Genomic DNA, 21,722 nt, shown 5'->3' with positions numbered 1-21,722 from the left:
AGAATCAACGCTGCGTTGAAACAGAAACTAATTACTTTGAGCAGAGTTGGCTCTGGTTCACCTGTATATCTAGGCAGGCCATGCATTTGAACGTATGTCGGTTCCTTGCTCGAAATCTGTCAAACTATAATCGGGCATAGCTCAGTTATTCGTTGTGCGTCGAATTTAAGCACGGATTTGAAATCTGCGCGAAATTCTGCGTAAAATGAGTCTTAATAACACAAGTTTCCTATAAAAATAAGCGAGATATCGATAGCAGGAGTTCCAGTCATCAAATTTTGTTTAAAAAAAAATAAAGTTTTCGAATTTCGGAAAATCTAAAAACGAACTCTTAGCTAAAAAATCGCGAGAAAACGATGGCGAAAACCGTTTCATTCGAATTGTCGTAGTTTCCGAGATATTGGAAAAAAATGTTTTTAAACCTTCATTCCAAAAATTCAAACTGCCATACCTCATTATTTGTTGACGTACGTTCAAAATTTGCCTAGTTTTGGATTCTGTGTAAAATTCTGCGTTAATTGAGCACAAATAATTTGAGTTTGTTTCACAAATAAACGAAATATGACCAAAAATGTGTTTTTATTAGTTTATTATTTGGGGTAATTTTCAATGATTTTTTTTGGGACGAAAACGACGCTTAATACGTTTGAAAAAATTCAAAAATTTTCATCGAGTCGGATTCTTTTTTCGCAAAAAAATTGACTATCGAATTTTGGGTATTTGAGGACGAATTCTAAATGAAAAAAACGCGAGAAAGACCATGGCGCAGGCTATTTCTTTCTATCTGTCGTATTTTTGATATTGAGCATTAAAAATTTGGGAGCTGAAAATTTAAACGGCCACAACTCAGTAATTTGTTGTCGCACATGAATTTTTAGTCCGGATTTGGATTCAGCGTGAAATTCTGCATAAAATGAGTAGTCATAACTTCAATTTGCTCTAAAAACAAGGAAGATATAGACCGAAATAGAAACAATTTTTGGACCTCTCTGATAACAACCTCAAATTTTAATCGGTCATAACTCAGTGATTTGAAAACTGAACACAGTTTTGGATTCAGCGTGAAATTCTGCATAAAATGAGCCCCAATAACGAAAGTTTACTTCACAAAAAAACGAGATATTGACCGAAATAACTTTTTATTGATGATTTTTCAAGAAGCTTTTTCAGTGCGAACGCGACGTTTAATGACTTTAATTTACATATCAATCGAAAGAGCAGCTCAGAGTCTATCATCAGGCCAAATTTCATATCGGCAGGACCAGTAGTTGACGAAAGGCGGTCAAAAAACCAAAAATTCAATTTTTTTATCGTTTAAATCGGAAATCTAAGCAAGAATCAAGTGGTTCCTTTTATAAGTAAGAGCAAAAGTTCTTTCTTTCACACGAATCAACGCTGCCTTGAAACAAAAACAGTGATCGGGGCAGGCTATGCTTTTTGAACGTATGTCGGTTCCTCGCTCGAAATTTGTCAAAATCTCAGATATTCGGTTTTCATTGGTCAAAACTGCGACGATGGTGTTGGCTACGACATGCTTTTCCCCCGGCCAACTGCGATAAGAAAACACAGAGGAAACAAAATGTCTGTATTATGCACAAATCCACAAATAATAATAAATTACATGAGAGCTAACAGTGTTGTACTCGACTTAAAGCAACGAAACTTTTCTTATTCGAGAGATCGTGGTATCCTATAGGCCCAGCCTCGCAGTCGGCGCAAGCCAAATATTTCTTATTTCCTACAGAATGTGAGAAGCCAACATTTTGAAACACAAACATGTCATTAACACTCCAAAACAGCGAAACTGTCTCCATTTCAGGATTAGACTCGTTCAGTTTACTCTGTCTTATCAGTGGCAACTGGAACTGTAATCACAACTTCGTAAAAGCAAAAAACCAGCAGACAAACCTAACCTCAAAACTCGTGAACGTCGCCGACGACGGACTTAATATCACCGATTTGCAGAATTTGCACTTGACGCTGCGACAATTGCGGCCCTCGGAGATCTCGCTCTCGTAATTCTCACTGCAGTCTGGCATTTTGTTTTTATTATTGTTTAAAAGAGTGTTTATAACGCGAGGGTGCGTCTGTTGACATGCGTGGAGAGGAGCTAAAGCCGCGCGCACACTACTTGGCGTGCTTCGCCGAGTAGTACTTCACGCCGTCGACGGTAGAGGCGCGCGCAAACTTCGACAAAATGGCGTGGGCGTCCATCTTGGGCGTGGCCAACCGCCTGAAACACACGTAGAAAAAAACAATCAAAACCAGAGAAAGTCACTAAATCTACGCTGTAAAAAGTGTGCTATACGCCCGAAATTAAAAATAACAAAATAAGCCCACTTATTTTTTTAACTTTTTTGCATGTTGGTAGAAGTGTTGTCTATGTATTTTGACATTTCGGACTTGCAATGACATTGACAGTTTCGCACAGAGCAATTATTAAATCACGATAGAGTAGCAGGCCATGGAATTATTTTGACAGTAAAACGTATGACGTTTTTTGATTAGCTATATATCAGCTCTAAATTGCGTATTTTAACTGAAAACTTGACAGAACCAACAAACGAAGAGTCTAAATTCTTTAATTGCACCAAAAAATGGAAGAATTTGTTCAAAATCACTCAAATTGCACAATGACAGATTAGACATTTTTTGCATGTTGGTAGAACTGTTGTCTACCCACTTTGATGTTTCAGACTTGCAATGACACTGACAGTTTGGTACAGAGCAATTATTCCAAAATCACGATAGAACAGCAGGCCATGGAATTATTTTGACAATAAAACGTATGTTCTTTCTTGATTGCTATAGATTGGCTTTAAATTCAGTATTTTAAATAAAAAGATGTCAAAACCTACTAGCGACGTGTCTAAATTCTTAAATTGTAGCAAAAAACGAAAGAATTTGTTCAAAAACATTTAAATTGCGGTTTTTATTGGCAGATTTTACATTTTTACATGTTGGTAGAAGTGTTGTCTATGCATTTTGACATTTCAGACTTGCAATGGCAGTTTGGTACGGAGCGATCATTTCAAAATCACGAGAAAGAGCAGGCCATGGAATTATTTTGACAGTAAAACGTATGTCGCCTTTTGATTGCTATACATTGGCTCTAAATTAAGTATTTTAACTAAAAACTTGTCAAAACAAAGAAGCGAAAAGTGTAATTGCAGTTAAAACGAAAGAATTTGGGTAAAATTACACAAAATTTGTCTTTTTTTGACAGAACTGACAGCTATTTTATGTTTGACAAACACTTTTATCCACCATTTTTGACCCGCCATCTTCAATTATTATTATTTATCTAGTCACTTTCCAACGTGTGTCGGAGCTTAACTTTTAAACGTCAAATAATGTTATGTCAAACTTTACGTTGGTGGACGGATTATTGGCAGACTTGCAATAGCGTTGACAGTTTAATACAGAACGATCATTTCAAAATCACGGTAGAGTAGCAGGCCATGGAATTATTTTGACAATAAAACGTATGTCGTCTTTTGATTGTTATAAATCGGCTCTAAATCGAGTATTTTAACTAAAAACTTGTCAAAACAAACAAGCGAAGTGTGTAATTGCAGTAAAAACGCAAGATTTTGGACAAAATCACACAAAATTTGTCCTTTTTGACAGAACTGACAGCTATTTTATGTTTGACAAACACTTTAATCCCAGCGCATCCACCATTTTTAACCCGCCAACTTCAATTATTATTTATCTAGTCACTTTGCAAACGTGTGTCTGAACTTGATTTTCAAATGTCAAATAATTTTATGTCAAAGTGAAAATATATGTCAAATTCTAGAGGGACAATGATGCCAATCTTGACATTTCTTTACGTTGGTGGACGGGTTATTGACAGACTTGCAATAGCGTTGACAGTTTAGTACAGAACGATCATTTCAAAATCACGGTAGAGTAGCAGGCCATGGAATTATTTTGACAATAAAACGTATGTCGTCTTTTGATTGTTATAAATCGGCACTAAAACGAGTATTTTAACTAAAAACTTGTCAAAACAAACAAGCGAAGTGTGTAATTGTAGTAAAAACGCAAGATTTTGGACAAAATCACACAAAATTTGTCTTTTTTGACAGAACTGACAGCTATTTTATGTTTGACAAACACTTTGATCCCAGCGCATCCACCATTTTTGATCCGCCAACTTCAATTATTATTTATCTAGTCACTTTGCAAACGTGTGTCTGAACTTGACTTTTAAACGTCAAATAATGTTATGTCAATTATGTGAATGACAGAAAAATCACTAAATCTCAGCGATAAAAACTGTACCATACGCGCGAAATTTAAAATAACAAAATAAGCGTAGAAATTTAGTGTTATTAGTGCATTTTGTGGCATAATTTGATGCCAACCTATATGTCAACTGTCAAAATCTCCCAATCTCACCGCATATACTACACCAACTTACTGAATATACGGGGCGATCTCGGCAACCGTCCACTTCTCCTTGACACTGAACAACGTGTCGAACCGCTCGGTGACGTTTTCCGGAAGCTCCGCTTCCGGAAAACCGGAAATGACGTTGGCTTTCCGGTCGACGATCGCAATCCCGTTGAGAAGATCCTCCTCAGGGTTCATTCCCTCAGGCACTGATTCCCTCCACGCCTGCAGAAACTCCTCCAAATTAAACTTCCCGGCTCCAAAGAGGATAATCTCTGCAAAAAACCGACAGATGTCGCTTTCTCGGTACGAATAAAGTTGGAGTCCGTCCACAATTTTAGACTCCTGGGTGTAGGTGTCGAACAAACTGATGATGATTTCCTCTGGAACGACGTCTTTGAGGGAGTTAAGAGTCTCATCGAAGTCAATTTCATCCAACTTCCAAGAGTTCTCATCGATGAGTTTCAACATATAGGAGAGGACTCTGAAGTGGTACTCGATGTCCAACAAACGGATCTTGTTGTTGATGGTCACGACTTTCAGCTTGTTGAGTTCTTCTTTGAGCTCGCGCTCCGAGGCTTGGACGCGGTTGTTCAACTCCTCGAAGGTGTACAAATTGTCGGAGTTGACCTCATATTCGTGCTCGGGTCCTTTATAAAGCGCCTTCTTCAGCAGCTCCACCAGCTTCCTCAAATGTGGTTTGCTCAGCGACACGCACAAGTACTCATAGAAAATCCCAGAGACTGTTACTTTCCGGAAATTCCGCTCTTTTTCGTCCTTCAGATCGCTGAAGAAGCTCATTTCGTTGACTAAAAGCAAACTGTTGGAAGTCTCGGCACCCACGACGTCGTAGGTTTGCGACTCCGTGCAAAGAACGACGTTGTCATCAACGTCGCCTTTGACGTATAAAGTTTGGCCTTCTTGAAGTTCGTTTAGTAGGCTTTGATCGAGTTCCAGAAATTTATATTTGTTGTTGTAGAGGTTGGTAGGCGTGAAATAAATCGTCTGGGAGGTTGGCAGCACGTCGGTTTCGGAGAGTTTGGCCAGGTGGAGCATTTGGGTGATGTCCTCCAAAGATCGGCTGAAATTTAGTTCGTTAGTGTAAACGCAGCTTTAGATAGATGTTGGCTTCAGTGCTCCCTCTAGTTACTTAACAACACCTATGTTTGCCTCATTCATTTAAATAATTGAAAACAACCAATTTCGTACAATTATTGTCACGAAACGTATCAATTGAACTCAACAAACGCAAATTTATGACAATTTTGTGGTTTTTTTTCCGATTTAAATGTGACAACTCTGGTGGTGACAGATGGAAATCTAACCTCAAAACTTTTCGGCGTTTAGTTTTCTCGATATTTTATGAGTCGTTTTCATGACTTTTCGCACAGTAATACGAATAAAGGCGACTTACGTTTTATTTTCTTCCATTTTCCGGCAGTTCAGCTCGCAAATTTAAAGGTGGAGACACTTTTGGCGGGCTTTGGAGAAGTTGGCGTGGTTGGCGCCATTGGGCGGGGGCGCTGCGATCGGTCATTTAATTTCATTTCGTCAAATTTAATCGCTTTTAATTCCTTTATTTGTAGACGTACGTTAAAAATTCGCACATTTTTGGATTCTGCGTGAAATTCTGCGTACAATGAGTACCAATAAGTTTAATTTGGTCCACAAATAAGAGAGATATCGACCCAATTATCTTAATGTACTTATTTATTCAAAAAATTTAAATTTCGAGTTTTTATCGGCCCAAGGGCGAAAAAAACGATAATACAAATCGCATCTTTCTGTTTTTCGTGGTTCCGGAGATTCCGGACACTGAATATTCCGGAGCTTTAACATTTTTGCCCTCTGGCGACTACCCAGACTTTAAACGCTTTTAACTCAGTTATTTGTCAACATACGTTAAAAATGTGCAAAGTTTTGGATTCTGCGTAAAATTCTGCGTCAATTGAGCCCTGATACATCAAGTTTGCTTCACAAATAAACGAGATATTGACCTAAATAGGTTTTTAGAGATTTTTTTTCGGACTCATGTTTAACCAATTTTTTCGGTGCGAAAATGACTTTTGATATTTTTGAGTTTACATCATTCGAAAGATCAGCTCAAGATCTATAAACTGGTTAAATCTCAGATCGGTAGGCCAAATAGTTTACGAGTGGCGATCAAAAAACGAAAATTAAAAATTTTTCATCGTCTGAATCAAATTTTTTTTACAAACAAAATCTATCATCGAATTTTGGATATTTAAGAGCGGATTTTGACCAAAAAACGCGCGAAGAAAACGATGCCAAAGACCAAATATTTCTATCTGTCAAAATTTTGGAGATATTGGGCATTAAAAACTTCAAAAATAAAAATCAACTATTCGAAATTTTAATCGGCCATAACTCAGTTATTTGTTATCGTACACAGATTTTGAACACAGATTTGGAATTTGTGTGAAATTCTGCGTAAAATGAGCTATAATAATGCAAGTTTGCTCCAAACATAATCGCGACATTAACCTCAGATTTTTGACATAGTTTTAGTCATGCATTTTTTCCAAAAAAATTTAATTTTTGACTTTTGGAAAATCTAAGAACTAATTCTTAGCTAAAAAATCGCGAGGAAAACGATTTAAAAAAAAAAAGTTGTTATATTTGCCTTACTTCCAAAATTTTGGCCCTCTGGTGACAACCCAAAGTTTCAAACGCTTATAATTCAGGTATTTGTTGACGCACGAGAAAAATGATGATAGTTTTGGATTCAGCGCAAAATTCTGCGTAAAATGAGCCCATTTAGCTCAAATTTCCTTAACAAATAACCCAGATATCAATCAAATTAGATTTTCAGAAGATGAATTTAGTGTCATTTTCAATACTCTGTTTCGGGGCAAAAACTGCATTTAGTATTATAGAATTATAATATCGGTGGAAAGAGGAGCTCAAAATCTATCAATTGGCCAAATCTCAGGTCGATTGGGCAAATAGTTTACGAGGGACAATCAAAAAACGAAAAATTAAATTTTTTACCATCGAATTTTTGAGTTTTGAAGGCTTATTCTAAAGTAAAGTGAGTCAAAAAAAACGATGGCCCAAACCGTTTCTCAAACTTTTTTTAGTTTCGGAGATATCGAGCTTTGAAAAATTTCCAACTCAAAATCCAATATCCGAAGCTTTGATCGCTCATAACTCAGTTATTTCTGGACCGATTTTAACGAATTTCACCTTTTTGGATTCTGCGTAAAATTCTGCGTAAAATGAGTATCAATACTTTAAGATTGCTTTATAAATAAGCGCGATAGCGACCGAGTCTAAATTAGAGACTGAAAGGCAGCTAACTTTTACATTAAAAAAATATAAATTTTAAATTCAAACGATCTAAGATCGATTTCTAAGATAAAAAATTGCGAGAAAATTGATTCCGAAAAGGGTTTGTTTATATTCGCGTTAATTCCGGAGATATTAAACAAAATCGTTTCCGTAGCTTCAAAATTTTGGTCCTCTGGCGACAAGCCGAAATTTCAAATGTCTCTAATTCAGTTATTTGTTGACTGACAAGAAAAACATTGGTGGTTTTGGAATCAGCGCGAAATTCTGCGTAAAATGAGCCTATATAGCTTCCATTTCATCAACAAAAAACCGAAATATCGACCGAATTACATTTTCAGAGGGTGATTTTAGGGTCATTTTCAAAAAGCTGTTTTGGGGCGAAAACTGTGTTTAGTACCTTCGAATTGTACATTAATCGAAAGAGCAGCTCGAGATCTATTAATTGGCCAAATCTCAGGTTGATAGGGCAAGTAGTCTACGAGGGGCGATCGAAAAAAGAAAATTTGAAATTTTTTTATCGATTGAGGACCCGATTTCAAGTCAGTGGCGCAAAATTGCGTTGACGCAGTTGCTAAGGTAGCATCAGTTTAATTGGAGTTGCTAAGGCGCAATTCTGATTTGCAATGCCACAAGTCAACATGAAATCGGGCCCTGAGTCGCAAAATTTTTTTGCCCAAAAAATCGACCTTTGAATTTTCGACTTTTGAGGGCGGATTCTAAAGTAAAATGACCCGAGAAAAACGATGGTAAAAACCGTTTTTCAAAATTTGTTGTAGTTTCGGAGATATTGAGCTTTGAAAATTTTCCAACTCAAAATTCAATATCCGAAACTTTGTTTGTTTATAACTCAGTTATTTCTGGACCGGTCTTAACCAGTTTTACTTTTTTGGATTCTACGTGAAATTCTGCGTAAAATGAGTACCAATATTTTAATAATGCTCCAAAGATAGGCGAGATAGAGACAGAAAAGCAGCTTGTAAAATGAAAAATCAAAAATCATCTATCCAAAACTTTGATCGGCCATAACTCAGTTATATGTTAACGTACGTTCAAAACTCGGCCAAATTTAGAATATGTGTGAAATTCTGCGTAAAATGAGCCAAATAACGTAAGTTTGCTCAAAAAAATAAGCGAGAAATCGACTTATTTCAGTGTTCTCAGAAGGTAAATTTCAAAATCTTTTTTAGAACTTTGGAAAAACAGGAATAATTAAAGAGTCTGAACAAACTTAAAACTTTTGAGAACCACAATTGAAAGGTATTTGTGACGTTTGGTTGGCCACCCTGCTTATTTTGACAGTTTGAGGTTAAACACAAATAATAAGCAATGATGTCAATCTAAATAGTCCACAGGGTCGCCAACCCATCGTAAATAACGAAAAGTTACCAAATAACCTCTGATATTAAATTCCCATGAAACCCTTGAAACGTGTTAGTCTATTTGTTCATTGTTAACGATATAAAACGCCAATTAGATCCTCCATTATTTACAAATGCTAAGCCGGACTTGACATAAACGTTCTGTGCAAACGAATCGACTGTTTTGTAACGAGTATTTGCTGACGATTTTGAAATCCCGCAATAAAATCACAACAAACAAGAGAGAATCCTGCTTGTGGTCTCCAACTCGGTAATTAACCGCACAGCTACTCTCTACAAATAATTAAAATAATGGACGAATTATGAGGCGATCAAAAGTCCCAGACGTTCACTTCGAATTTGTACTATTGTTCGTCTCATTACATAACAAATTGAAAATGAAGCAACGCATCTGCTCCATTTTCCAGGAGGCTCGAAATTTCTGCCACATTGGCACCACTGCAATCACTAATGAGTTTTTCTCGAAGCTAATGCGATGGGTTTTCATAACGGCATTATTAAACCCATCAATTGCAACCTTGATGGTATTTTTTTGCCGACATTTGTACAGATTCTTTTGTTGCTTGTTAAAATTCACTCATGTCGCAATGCGTTTTGCAATGCGCTTTTGCACTACCGAATCTTATTAACAATGTCAAAACTGGTCGACAGTGCTACCAACATCTCCAATTAAATTACCCAATCGTGAAACTAATCCTCGCATTGGTTTCAAGACCACGTGCGTCCAAATGTGTTAAAGTAATTATCGACAATCATTCTCTGATAATATCAATCTGTGACCATTGTGGTAGTTACATCAAAGAATCGTGAGATCCAACCGAAAGTGTTGAAATCGCAGCATGAACATCAATCCATGCACGGGCTTGCAAATCGAGGATAAGGTCGAATTTTCAGTCGGCGAAGATCATTTATTAAATTGGTTTTGAGCGCCGATTTTATACTCGTTTATCCTAATTTGATAATGACTGCAATAAATTAATCATTTTTGCAACACGGACTAAAACTGATGGAAAAAACGGACGAAACTTGAAATTCAATTGCTTGTCTTGTCACAACTGAACTTATCAATTCTTGCAGGTCTTTTTAAGTCAAAACGCTAAAAATCTAGTTCTCAGTGACATTTGGAATTGCAAGTCATGTCTGTGATTGAATGAACAGATATTCTTATCGTTATGTGGTTTGACGTTTTAAGTGTCAAATGGCGGTGAAACTAAACTATCTAAAATTGACAGAGATATAAATTTGTACTTTCGAGGTCAAAAATTTTGTAATTTTGCACAGTTGGTAAACGTGTCTGATATAGTAAATGCACAAAATTGTATTATGGTACTTTTAAAACTGACAGTTACACCCAGTTTTAAATAAATTTTAGAAAAATCTGAGCCTTTTTTAAAATAAAAATTTTTGGCGTTACTATTTCTAAGTGAAAATTTTGAAATTTTGCACAGTTGGTGGGCGTGTTAGAAAAACTAAATCTTAACAATCCTATAGTCGTATCACTTAAACTGCCAGTTATATTGAGTTTTAAAAAAAAATTGAAACATTGTGGTCCTTTTCGAAAAAACATTTCTAACATTGCTATTTCTGAGTCAAAAATTTTGATATTTTGCACAGTTGGTAAGCGTGTCAGAAGTGCTAAATTCTGAAAATCCTATAGTCGTACCATTAAAACTGCCAATTATATGGAGTTTTTTTTATAAAAATTTGAAAAAATGTGGTCCTTTTCGAAAATAAAAATTTCTAGTACTGCTATTTCTGGGTGAAAAATTTTGAAATTGTACATTTGGTAACCGTGCCAAAAGTGCTAAATCCTGAAAATCTTATAGTCGTACCATTAGAACTGCCAGTTATATGGAGAGTTACATAAAATTTTGGAAAAAAATGGTCATTTTCGAAACTAAAAATTTCTAACGTTGGTACTTTTGAGTCTAAAATTTTGAAATTTTGCACAGTTGGTAGGCGTGCTAGAAGAACTAAATCTTAACAATCCTATAGTCGTATCACTAAAACTGCCAGTTATATAGAATTTTTCAAAAAAAATTGAAACATTGTGGTCTTTTTCGAAAAAACATTTCTAACATTGCTATTTCTGAGTCAAAAATTTTGATATTTTGCACAGTTGGTAAGCGTGTCAGAAGTGCTAAATTCTGAAAATCCTATAGTCGTACCATTAAAACTGCCAATTATATGGAGTTTTTTTTATAAAAATTTGAAAAAATGTGGTCCTTTTCGAGAATAAAAATTTCTAGTACTGCTATTTCTGGGTGAAAAATTTTGAAATTGTACATTTGGTAACCGTGCCAAAAGTGCTAAATCCTGAAAATCTTATAGTCGTACCATTAGAACTGCCAGTTATATGGAGAGTTACATAAAATTTTGGAAAAAAATGGTCATTTTCGAAACTAAAAATTTCTAACGTTGGTACTTTTGAGTCTAAAATTTTGAAATTTTGCACAGTTGGTAGGCGTGCTAGAAGAACTAAATCTTAACAATCCTATAGTCGTATCACTAAAACTGCCAGTTATATAGAATTTTTCAAAAAAAATTGAAACATTGTGGTCTTTTTCGAAAAAACATTTCTAACATTGCTATTTCTGAGTCAAAAATTTTGATATTTTGCACAGTTGGTAAGCGTGTCAGAAGTGCTAAATTCTGAAAATCCTATAGTCGTACCATTAAAACTGCCAATTATATGGAGTTTTTTTTATAAAAATTTGAAAAAATGTGGTCCTTTTCGAGAATAAAAATTTCTAGTACTGCTATTTCTGGGTGAAAAATTTTGAAATTGTACATTTGGTAACCGTGCCAAAAGTGCTAAATCCTGAAAATCTTATAGTCGTACCATTAGAACTGCCAGTTATATGGAGAGTTACATAAAATTTTGGAAAAAAATGGTCATTTTCGAAACTAAAAATTTCTAACGTTGGTACTTTTGAGTCTAAAATTTTGAAATTTTGCACAGTTGGTAGGCGTGCTAGAAGAACTAAATCTTAACAATCCTATAGTCGTATCACTAAAACTGCCAGTTATATAGAATTTTTCAAAAAAAATTGAAACATTGTGGTCTTTTTCGAAAAAACATTTCTAACATTGCTATTTCTGAGTCAAAAATTTTGATATTTTGCACAGTGGTAAGCGTGTCAGAAGTGCTAAATTCTGAAAATCCTATAGTCGTACCATTTAAACTGCCAATTATATGGAGTTTTTTTTATAAAAATTTGAAAAAATGTGGTCCTTTTCGAAAATAAAAATTTCTAGTACGGCTATTTCTGGGTGAAAAATTTTGAAATTGTACATTTGGTAACCGTGCCAAAAGTGCTAAATCCTGAAAATCTTATAGTCGTACCATTAGAACTGCCAGTTATATGGAGAGTTACATAAAATTTTGGAAAAAAATGGTCATTTTCGAAACTAAAAATTTCTAACGTTGGTACTTTTGAGTCTAAAATTTTGAAATTTTGCACAGTTGGTAGGCGTGCTAGAAAAACTAAATCTTAACAATCCTATAGTCGTATCACTTAAACTGCCAGTTATATAGAGTTTTAAAAAAAAATTGAAACATTGTGGTCTTTTTCGAAAAAACATTTCTAACATTGCTATTTCTGAGTCAAAAATTTTGATATTTTGCACAGTTGGTAAGCGTGTCAGAAGTGCTAAATTCTGAAAATCCTATAATCGTACCATTAAAACTGCCAATTATATGGAGTTTTTTTTATAAAAATTTGAAAAAAATGTGGTCCTTTTCGAAAATAAAAATTTCTAGTACGGCTATTTCTGGGTGAAAAATTTTGAAATTGTACATTTGGTAACCGTGCCAAAAGTGCTAAATCCTGAAAATCTTATAGTCGTACCATTAGAACTGCCAGTTATATGGAGAGTTACATAAAATTTTGGAAAAAAATGGTCATTTTCGAAACTAAAAATTTCTAACGTTGGTACTTTTGAGTCTAAAATTTTGAAATTTTGCACAGTTGGTGGGCGTGCTAGAAGAACTAAATCTTAACAATCCTATAGTCGTATCACTAAAACTGCCAGTTATATAGAGTTTTTCAAAAAAAATTGAAACATTGTGGTCTTTTTCGAAAAAACATTTCTAACATTGCTATTTCTGAGTCAAAAATTTTGATATTTTGCACAGTTGGTAAGCGTGTCAGAAGTGCTAAATTCTGAAAATCCTATAGTCGTACCATTAAAACTGCCAATTATATGGAGTTTTTTTTATAAAAATTTGAAAAAATGTGGTCCTTTTCGAAAATAAAAATTTCTAGTACTGCTATTTCTGGGTGAAAAATTTTGAAATTGTACATTTGGTAACCGTGCCAAAAGTGCTAAATCCTGAAAATCTTATAGTCGTACCATTAGAACTGCCAGTTATATGGAGAGTTACATAAAATTTTGGAAAAAAATGGTCATTTTCGAAACTAAAAATTTCTAACGTTGGTACTTTTGAGTCTAAAATTTTGAAATTTTGCACAGTTGGTAGGCGTGCTAGAAGAACTAAATCTTAACAATCCTATAGTCGTATCACTAAAACTGCCAGTTATATAGAGTTTTTCAAAAAAAATTGAAACATTGTGGTCTTTTTCGAAAAAACATTTCTAACATTGCTATTTCTGAGTCAAAAATTTTGATATTTTGCACAGTTGGTAAGCGTGTCAGAAGTGCTAAATTCTGAAAATCCTATAGTCGTACCATTAAAACTGCCAATTATATGGAGTTTTTTTTATAAAAATTTGAAAAAATGTGGTCCTTTTCGAAAATAAAAATTTCTAGTACTGCTATTTCTGGGTGAAAAATTTTGAAATTGTACATTTGGTAACCGTGCCAAAAGTGCGAAATCCTGAAAATCTTATAGTCGTACCAGTTATATGGAGAGTTACATAAAATTTTGGAAAAAAATGGTCATTTTCGAAACTAAAAATTTCTAACGTTGGTACTTTTGAGTCTAAAATTTTGAAATTTTGCACAGTTGGTAGGCGTGCTAGAAGAACTAAATCTTAACAATCCTATAGTCGTATCACTAAAACTGCCAGTTATATAGAGTTTTTCAAAAAAAATTGAAACATTGTGGTCTTTTTCGAAAAAACATTTCTAACATTGCTATTTCTGAGTCAAAAATTTTGATATTTTGCACAGTTGGTAAGCGTGTCAGAAGTGCTAAATTCTGAAAATCCTATAGTCGTACCATTAAAACTGCCAATTATATGGAGTTTTTTTTATAAAAATTTGAAAAAATGTGGTCCTTTTCGAAAATAAAAATTTCTAGTACTGCTATTTCTGGGTGAAAAATTTTGAAATTGTACATTTGGTAACCGTGCCAAAAGTGCTAAATCCTGAAAATCTTATAGTCGTACCATTAGAACTGCCAGTTATATGGAGAGTTACATAAAATTTTGGAAAAAAATGGTCATTTTCGAAACTAAAAATTTCTAACGTTGGTACTTTTGAGTCTAAAATTTTGAAATTTTGCACAGTTGGTAGGCGTGCTAGAAGAACTAAATCTTAACAATCCTATAGTCGTATCACTAAAACTGCCAGTTATATAGAGTTTTTCAAAAAAAATTGAAACATTGTGGTCTTTTTCGAAAAAACATTTCTAACATTGCTATTTCTGAGTCAAAAATTTTGATATTTTGCACAGTTGGTAAGCGTGTCAGAAGTGCTAAATTCTGAAAATCCTATAGTCGTACCATTAAAACTGCCAATTATATGGAGTTTTATTTATAAAAATTTGAAAAAATGTGGTCCTTTTCGAAAATAAAAATTTCTAGTACAGCTATTTCTGGGTGAAAAATTTTGAAATTGTACATTTGGTAACCGTGCCAAAAGTGCTAAATCCTGAAAATCTTATAGTCGTACCATTAGAACTGCCAGTTATATGGAGAGTTACATAAAATTTTGGAAAAAAATGGTCATTTTCGAAACTAAAAATTTCTAACGTTGGTACTTTTGAGTCTAAAATTTTGAAATTTTGCACAGTTGGTAGGCGTGCTAGAAGAACTAAATCTTAACAATCCTATAGTCGTATCACTAAAACTGCCAGTTATATAGAGTTTTTCAAAAAAAATTGAAACATTGTGGTCTTTTTCGAAAAAACATTTCTAACATTGCTATTTCTGAGTCAAAAATTTTGATATTTTGCACAGTTGGTAAGCGTGTCAGAAGTGCTAAATTCTGAAAATCCTATAGTCGTACCATTAAAACTGCCAATTATATGGAGTTTTATTTATAAAAATTTGAAAAAATGTGGTCCTTTTCGAAAATAAAAATTTCTAGTACTGCTATTTCTGGGTGAAAAATTTTGAAATTGTACATTTGGTAACCGTGCCAAAAGTGCTAAATCCTGAAAATCTTATAGTCGTACCATTAGAACTGCCAGTTATATGGAGAGTTACATAAAATTTTGGAAAAAAATGGTCATTTTCGAAACTAAAAATTTCTAACGTTGGTACTTTTGAGTCTAAAATTTTGAAATTTTGCACAGTTGGTAGGCGTGCTAGAAAAACTAAATCTTAACAATCCTATAGTCGTATCACTTAAACTGCCAGTTATATAGAGTTTTTCAAAAAAAATTGAAACATTGTGGTCTTTTTCGAAAAAACATTTCTAACATTGCTATTTCTGAGTCAAAAATTTTGATTATTTGCACAGTTGGTAAGCGTGTCAGAAGTGCTAAATTCTGAAAATCCTATAGTCGTACCATTAAAACTGCCAATTATATGGAGTTTTTTTTATAAAAATTTGAAAAAATGTGGTCCTTTTCGAAAATAAAAATTTCTAGTACGGCTATTTCTGGGTGAAAAATTTTGAAATTGTACATTTGGTAACCGTGCCAAAAGTGCTAAATCCTGAAAATCTTATAGTCGTACCATTAGAACTGCCAGTTATATGGAGAGTTACATAAAATTTTGGAAAAAAATGGTCATTTTCGAAACTAAAAATTTCTAACGTTGGTACTTTTGAGTCTAAAATTTTGAAATTTTGCACAGTTGGTAGGCGTGCTAGAAGAACTAAATCTTAACAATCCTATAGTCGTATCACTAAAACTGCCAGTTATATAGAGTTTTTCAAAAAAAATTGAAACATTGTGGTCTTTTTCGAAAAAACATTTCTAACATTGCTATTTCTGAGTCAAAAATTTTGATATTTTGCACAGTTGGTAAGCGTGTCAGAAGTGCTAACTTCTGAAAATCCTATAGTCGTACCATTAAAACTGCCAATTATATGGAGTTTTTTTTATAAAAATTTGAAAAAATGTGGTCCTTTTCGAAAATAAAAATTTCTAGTACGGCTATTTCTGGGTGAAAAATTTTGAAATTGTACATTTGGTAACCGTGCCAAAAGTGCTAAACCCTGAAAATCTTATAGTCGTACCATTAGAACTGCCAGTTATATGGAGAGTTACATAAAATTTTGGAAAGATTTGGTCTTTCTCAAAAATAAAAATTTCTAACATTTTTATTTCTGGGTCTAAAATTTTTAAATTTTGGACAGTTGGTAAACATGTCAAATGTAGTAAATACACAAAATTTTGTTATGGTAGTATTAAAACTAACAGTTAATATGGAGTTTTAAATAAAATTTTGGAAAAATTTGGGCTTCTTTAAAAATAAAAATTACTAACATTGCTAATTCTATGTCAAACATTTTGACATTTTGCACAGTTGGTAAGCGTGCCAGAAGTGCAAAATCCAGAAAATCTTTTAGTCGTACCATTAAAACTAATAGTTATATGGAGCTTTACATAACATTTTGGAAAAAATTGTTTTTTTTAATTAAAACTTCTAACATTACTATTTTCAGGTCAAAAATTTTGAAATTTTGCACAGTTGGTAAACGTGCCAGAAGCGCTATATCCTGAAAATCTTATAGTCGTACCAAAAAAACTGCCAGTTATATAAAGTTTTACATCAAATTTTGAAAAAATCTTGGCCTCTCTGAAAATAAAAATTTCTAATATTGCTTTTTCTGGGTCTAAAATTTTGAAATTTTGCGCAGTTTTGGTGAGCGTGCTAGAATTGCTAAATCCTGAAAATCTTAAAGTCGTACCGTTAAAACTGCCAATTATATAGAGTTTTATATAAAATTTTTAAACAATGTGGTTCGTTTCGAGAATAAAAATTTCTAAACATTGTTTTTATTGGGTCTACAATTTTGAAATTTGGTACAGTTTGTAAGAGTGCCAGAAGTGCTAAATTCTGAAAATCTTATAGTCGTACCATTAAAACTGATAGTACTATGAAGTTTTACACCAAATTTTGAAAAAATTTGGTGTTTTTTTAACTAAAAATTTCTAACATTCTTATTTCTGAGTCTACAATTTTCAAATTTTGGACATTTAGTAGGCGTGTTAGAGGTAGTAAATTCTCAAAATTGTGACCTTACCATTAAAATTGACAGAGGTATAAATTTTTTTATAAATTTTGGAAATCTGTTTTGCCCCTAAAATAAATTTTATAAATTTGTAGTTTCTCGGTCGTAAATTTTGTAATTTTGCACTGTTGGTAAGCGTGACAGATGTAGTAAATTCTCAAAATTTGGTAGTTCTATTTTTAATATTGACAGAGTTACAACTTTTTTTATCTTGGAATTTTCTTTTGACTCAAAAATAAAAATTTAGAAAATTGTAATTTTACTCAGTAACACCAACTTTTAGAACTTAAAGTAATTCGATCAGTTTAAGACTGAGTTTGGTAATTTTAAGATAACAAGGTTGGCACCATTGTTTCCCGCTTAGACAGAGACTTTTTTCTGCAGAGAATTTTTTGTGGCCGCCAAATATGATTGATTGTTCCCGGAAACGAAATATATTTTTGACAGATCTAACACGATTGTCTTTTGTACCCCAAAGCCCAACTTACACAACACCACAAATTACACCAAGAAACTGTTAAAATTCCATGAACTATTTTCACATCAAAATTAAATTGATTACAACCAATAAAACCTTCAACTATCATCAGTTGATCAATCAATAATTAATTGTTATTTTAAGCCAAATTCCGAAACTCACGCAAATTTACGACCGCTTGCCAAACAATATTTATAACCACACTTATAATGATCCCATAAACCATTCTCGTGTCACGAACGCCATCGTTATTTAAAACTAACAGTAAAATCGATTATAGGATGAGCCGTTACTAATTACAAAACTCTGTAATTTGACATGGGTTGGTAGTAATGACGATGTTGACAAGTTTGACAGTGCTACCAACAGAAAAATATACACACGTGGCATGACTCTCTATTAACCTAATAGGCGAGAAAGTCGATTGTCTGTGTTTGAATTATATAATTCTGCTTATGAATGTCGGAACGAACAATAATACCAATAAAGTAATCAAAATTTCGTGGCGAAAAAAGAGTGATGAGTTTAGACATTGTCGCATCAGCGTTCTACTTTCACTCTCGTCAGATAACCATAATTTAATAAATAACATCTGGATGATGAATGGATGAGTGGTTACAGCAATTAATTCGAATATTGAAAATAAGCTCTTGACATATTTGTTTACTTCCTTGAGTCGTTTTGACTACTGGAAAGTAAAACGGAGCTAACTTCATTTCGTTAACTAAAGCTCTGTCAAATTAAATTAGCTTTGACATTTAGTTTTCCTTGTAAATTGCGCAAGTTTGTTGTTAAAACGTGACAATGACGATCATAACAAACCGTGAAAACAAAAATCTCTTCCTTGGGGAATTTCTAAACACTAATTAAATTTATTTCAAATTTAAATAAAAGAATTAGATATTAAAAGTGCTAAATCCTTATGTCAATAGACAGGACTTCACGTTTTAAAAGTGCATTTGTGAATTTGTTCGGACAACAATTTTCTAATACGAGTCTTTACGTCATCAGTCATCGGCACGGACAAGTTAAATTAGGTTAGATACATAAATTAGATCTCAACTCGAAAATTCTTGGGTGTAAATCTGGATTTCAATTTATTAGGGAGAAAATTTTAGTGGGAAAACATCTCAAATTAATTCATAATTAATTGGTCAATTATTTGTTGCAAAAGACAGATTTAATTGGGGAAGTTGTCAAGTGACAGTTGCGTCAAGGTCAAACGTTTTTGCTGCCAACTGCTACCGATAAAAACCGCTAGCGGGTGCCGCCAACTTTACTTTTTAATAACTGTTCATGAGACTTCATCAATTCATAGAAAAAGTCAAAAATAAATGCAACTTCTAAACAGTCAAAACTGCAAGTCATGTCTGTGATTGATTGAAGAGATATTCTAATGTTTATATCACGTGATTTGACGTTCTCAAGTGTCAAATGGCGATGAACCAACTTCAGAGAACACATTTTTTGAAACTGAAAGTAATTCAATCCGTTTTAGGCAAATTTTATGTCATAACTTTACAATTGACAGCTGTCAGAGTGAAAGAAACACAAAAATTAATCAAGACGTGCCTCGCTTTTACAGAGGAGACGTTAATCGCTCGATCTGTGCGAATTATGTTAGTCAAAAATAAACAAAAAACTTAGTAAAAGCTGCTTCTACAGTCGGTTCAGATTGCTTTGACAGTTATTTATTTATTTATTTAGGGCTGGAATTTTGGTTTGTTGAGTTTGGTGTTTTAAGGATAAGAAGGTTGGCATGCAATTTGAGGATTTACTACTTCTGACACGCTTACCAACTGTGCAAAATTACAAAATTTTTGTCGGAGAAACTTCAAATTTATAAATTTTTATTTTAGGACCAAAAGAAATTTCCAAAATTACAAAAAAAAAACGTATCTCTGTTAATTCCAATGGCAAAGCTATAAAATTTTAAAAATTTACTACTCATAACGCTCACTAAGTGTGTAAAATTTCAAAATTTTAGACCTGATATGACAATATTAGAGATTTGTATTTTCAAAATAGATGAAGTTTTTCGAAAATTTTATTTAGAGCTCTGTATAACTGACAGTTTTAAGAGTACAAACATCAAATTTTGAAGATTTACTAATTCTGACACGTCTACCAACTGTGCAAAATTACAAAATTTTCGACCGAGAAAATATGAATTTATAAGCTTTTATATTCGGAGCAAAAGAAATTTCCAAAATTTTCAAAAAGTATGTCTCTATATTTCAGATCTCTGTCAATTTTAATGGAAAGGCTTTAAAATTTTAAGGATTTACTACTGACACGCTTACTAAATGTGCAAAAAAATTTGAAAATTTCAAACTCCAAAATAGCTATATTAGAAATTTTTATTTTCGAAAAAAACAATTTTTTTTTAAATTTTACGTAAAATTTCATATAACTCGCAGTTTTTATGGTACGACTATAAAACCTTCAAAATTTAGTACTCCTGGCACCCTTACAAACTGTATTAAATTACAAAATTTTTGACCCAGAAATAGCAATGTTATTTTCAGAGAGATCCCGATTTTTCCAAAATTTTATGTAAAACTCCATATAACTGGTAGTTTTAATGATACGCCTATAAGATTGTCAGGATTTAGTACTTCTGCCACGCTTACCAATTGTGCAAAATTTTAAAATTTTTGACTCAAAAGTTGCATTGTTGTTAGAAATTTTTATTTTCAAAAAATACCAAATTTTTCTAAAATTTTATATAAAACTCGATATAACTGCCAGTTTTAATGGTACGACTATAAGATTTTTGGGATTTAGCACTTCTGTCACGCTTACCAACTGCAAAATTTTAAAATTTTTGACCCAAAAATAGCAGAAATTTTTACTTTCAGAGTGATTCCGATTTTTTTTTTAATTTTATGTAAAACTCCATATAACTGATAGTTTTAATGGTACAACATTAAATTTTCAGCATTTAACACTCCTAGTGCGCTTACCAATTGTAGAAAATTTCAAAATTTTTTTTAACCAGAAATAAGAATGTTAGAAATTTTTATTCTCGAAAAGAACCACATTGTTTCAACTCGATATATCTGGCAGCTTTAATAGTACGACTATAAGATTTTCAAAATGTAGCACTTCTGCCACGCTTACCAACTGTGCAAAATTTCAAAATTGTTGACCCAAAAATAGCAATGTTAGAAATTTTTATATTCGAAAAAAACGAAATTTGTTCAAAATTTTACTTAAAACTCTACATAACTGGCAGTTTTAATTGTACGACTTTGAGATTTTCAGGATTTAGCACTCCTGGCACCTTTACAAACTGTGCCAAATTTCAAAATTGTAAGCCCAAAAATAGCAATGCTAAAAATTTTTGTTCTCGAAAAAGATCACATTGTTTAAAATTTTATGTAAAACTCCATATAATTGGTAGTTTTTATGGGTACGATACAAGATTTTCAGGATTCAGCACTCTTACCAACTGTGCCAAATTTAAAAATTATCGACCAAGAAAAAACAATTTTTAATACAAAGAATCGGTTATGTCAAACTTTAAAACGCCCAAATTTGATACAGAAACGCAATCAATTAACGAATTAACTCACTGATTAGCAAACCCACAATCAGATGGGAATCTTTGATTGTTATTGTTTGACTTGAAAGCAGTTTCGCCACTATTTGTGCAAAAGATTATACAATGAAGAGCCTTCGTTAACATTATTGACGTTCTGAGGAAGACCAAAGTGCGTTTGTGCAATTGGCAATGTGAATTTTTGACACTGCAAATCAGGCGTACCAACCATAAC

General features: G+C 33.1%; 2 protein-coding genes across 2 annotated transcripts; both read right to left on the bottom strand.

Moving 5' to 3' along the window:
- Positions 1–1,571: 1,571 nt before the first annotated feature.
- On the bottom strand, positions 1,572–2,126 carry strat (RAB interacting factor STRAT). Its single transcript, XM_088035060.1, has 2 exons — positions 1,914–2,126; positions 1,572–1,865 (listed from the first exon to the last, which is right to left on the bottom strand). Exons 1-2 carry the CDS (start codon positions 2,037–2,039, stop codon positions 1,629–1,631), a joined length of 363 nt encoding a protein of 120 aa, XP_087891186.1. The 5' UTR covers positions 2,040–2,126; the 3' UTR covers positions 1,572–1,628.
- LOC148180524 (sister chromatid cohesion protein DCC1) lies at positions 2,127–5,926 on the bottom strand. Its single transcript, XM_088035052.1, has 3 exons — positions 5,816–5,926; positions 4,430–5,482; positions 2,127–2,233 (listed from the first exon to the last, which is right to left on the bottom strand). Exons 1-3 carry the CDS (start codon positions 5,830–5,832, stop codon positions 2,128–2,130), a joined length of 1,176 nt encoding a protein of 391 aa, XP_087891178.1. The 5' UTR covers positions 5,833–5,926; the 3' UTR covers position 2,127.
- Positions 5,927–21,722: the final 15,796 nt, after the last annotated feature.

Source organism: Gnatocerus cornutus, chromosome 1 (assembly GCF_029298725.1).
Source record: "Gnatocerus cornutus isolate USDA-ARS CGAHR chromosome 1, icGnaCorn1.1, whole genome shotgun sequence".
Taxonomy (NCBI): Eukaryota; Metazoa; Arthropoda; class Insecta; order Coleoptera; family Tenebrionidae; genus Gnatocerus; species Gnatocerus cornutus.
This window is presented reverse-complemented; position numbering and strand designations above follow the sequence as displayed.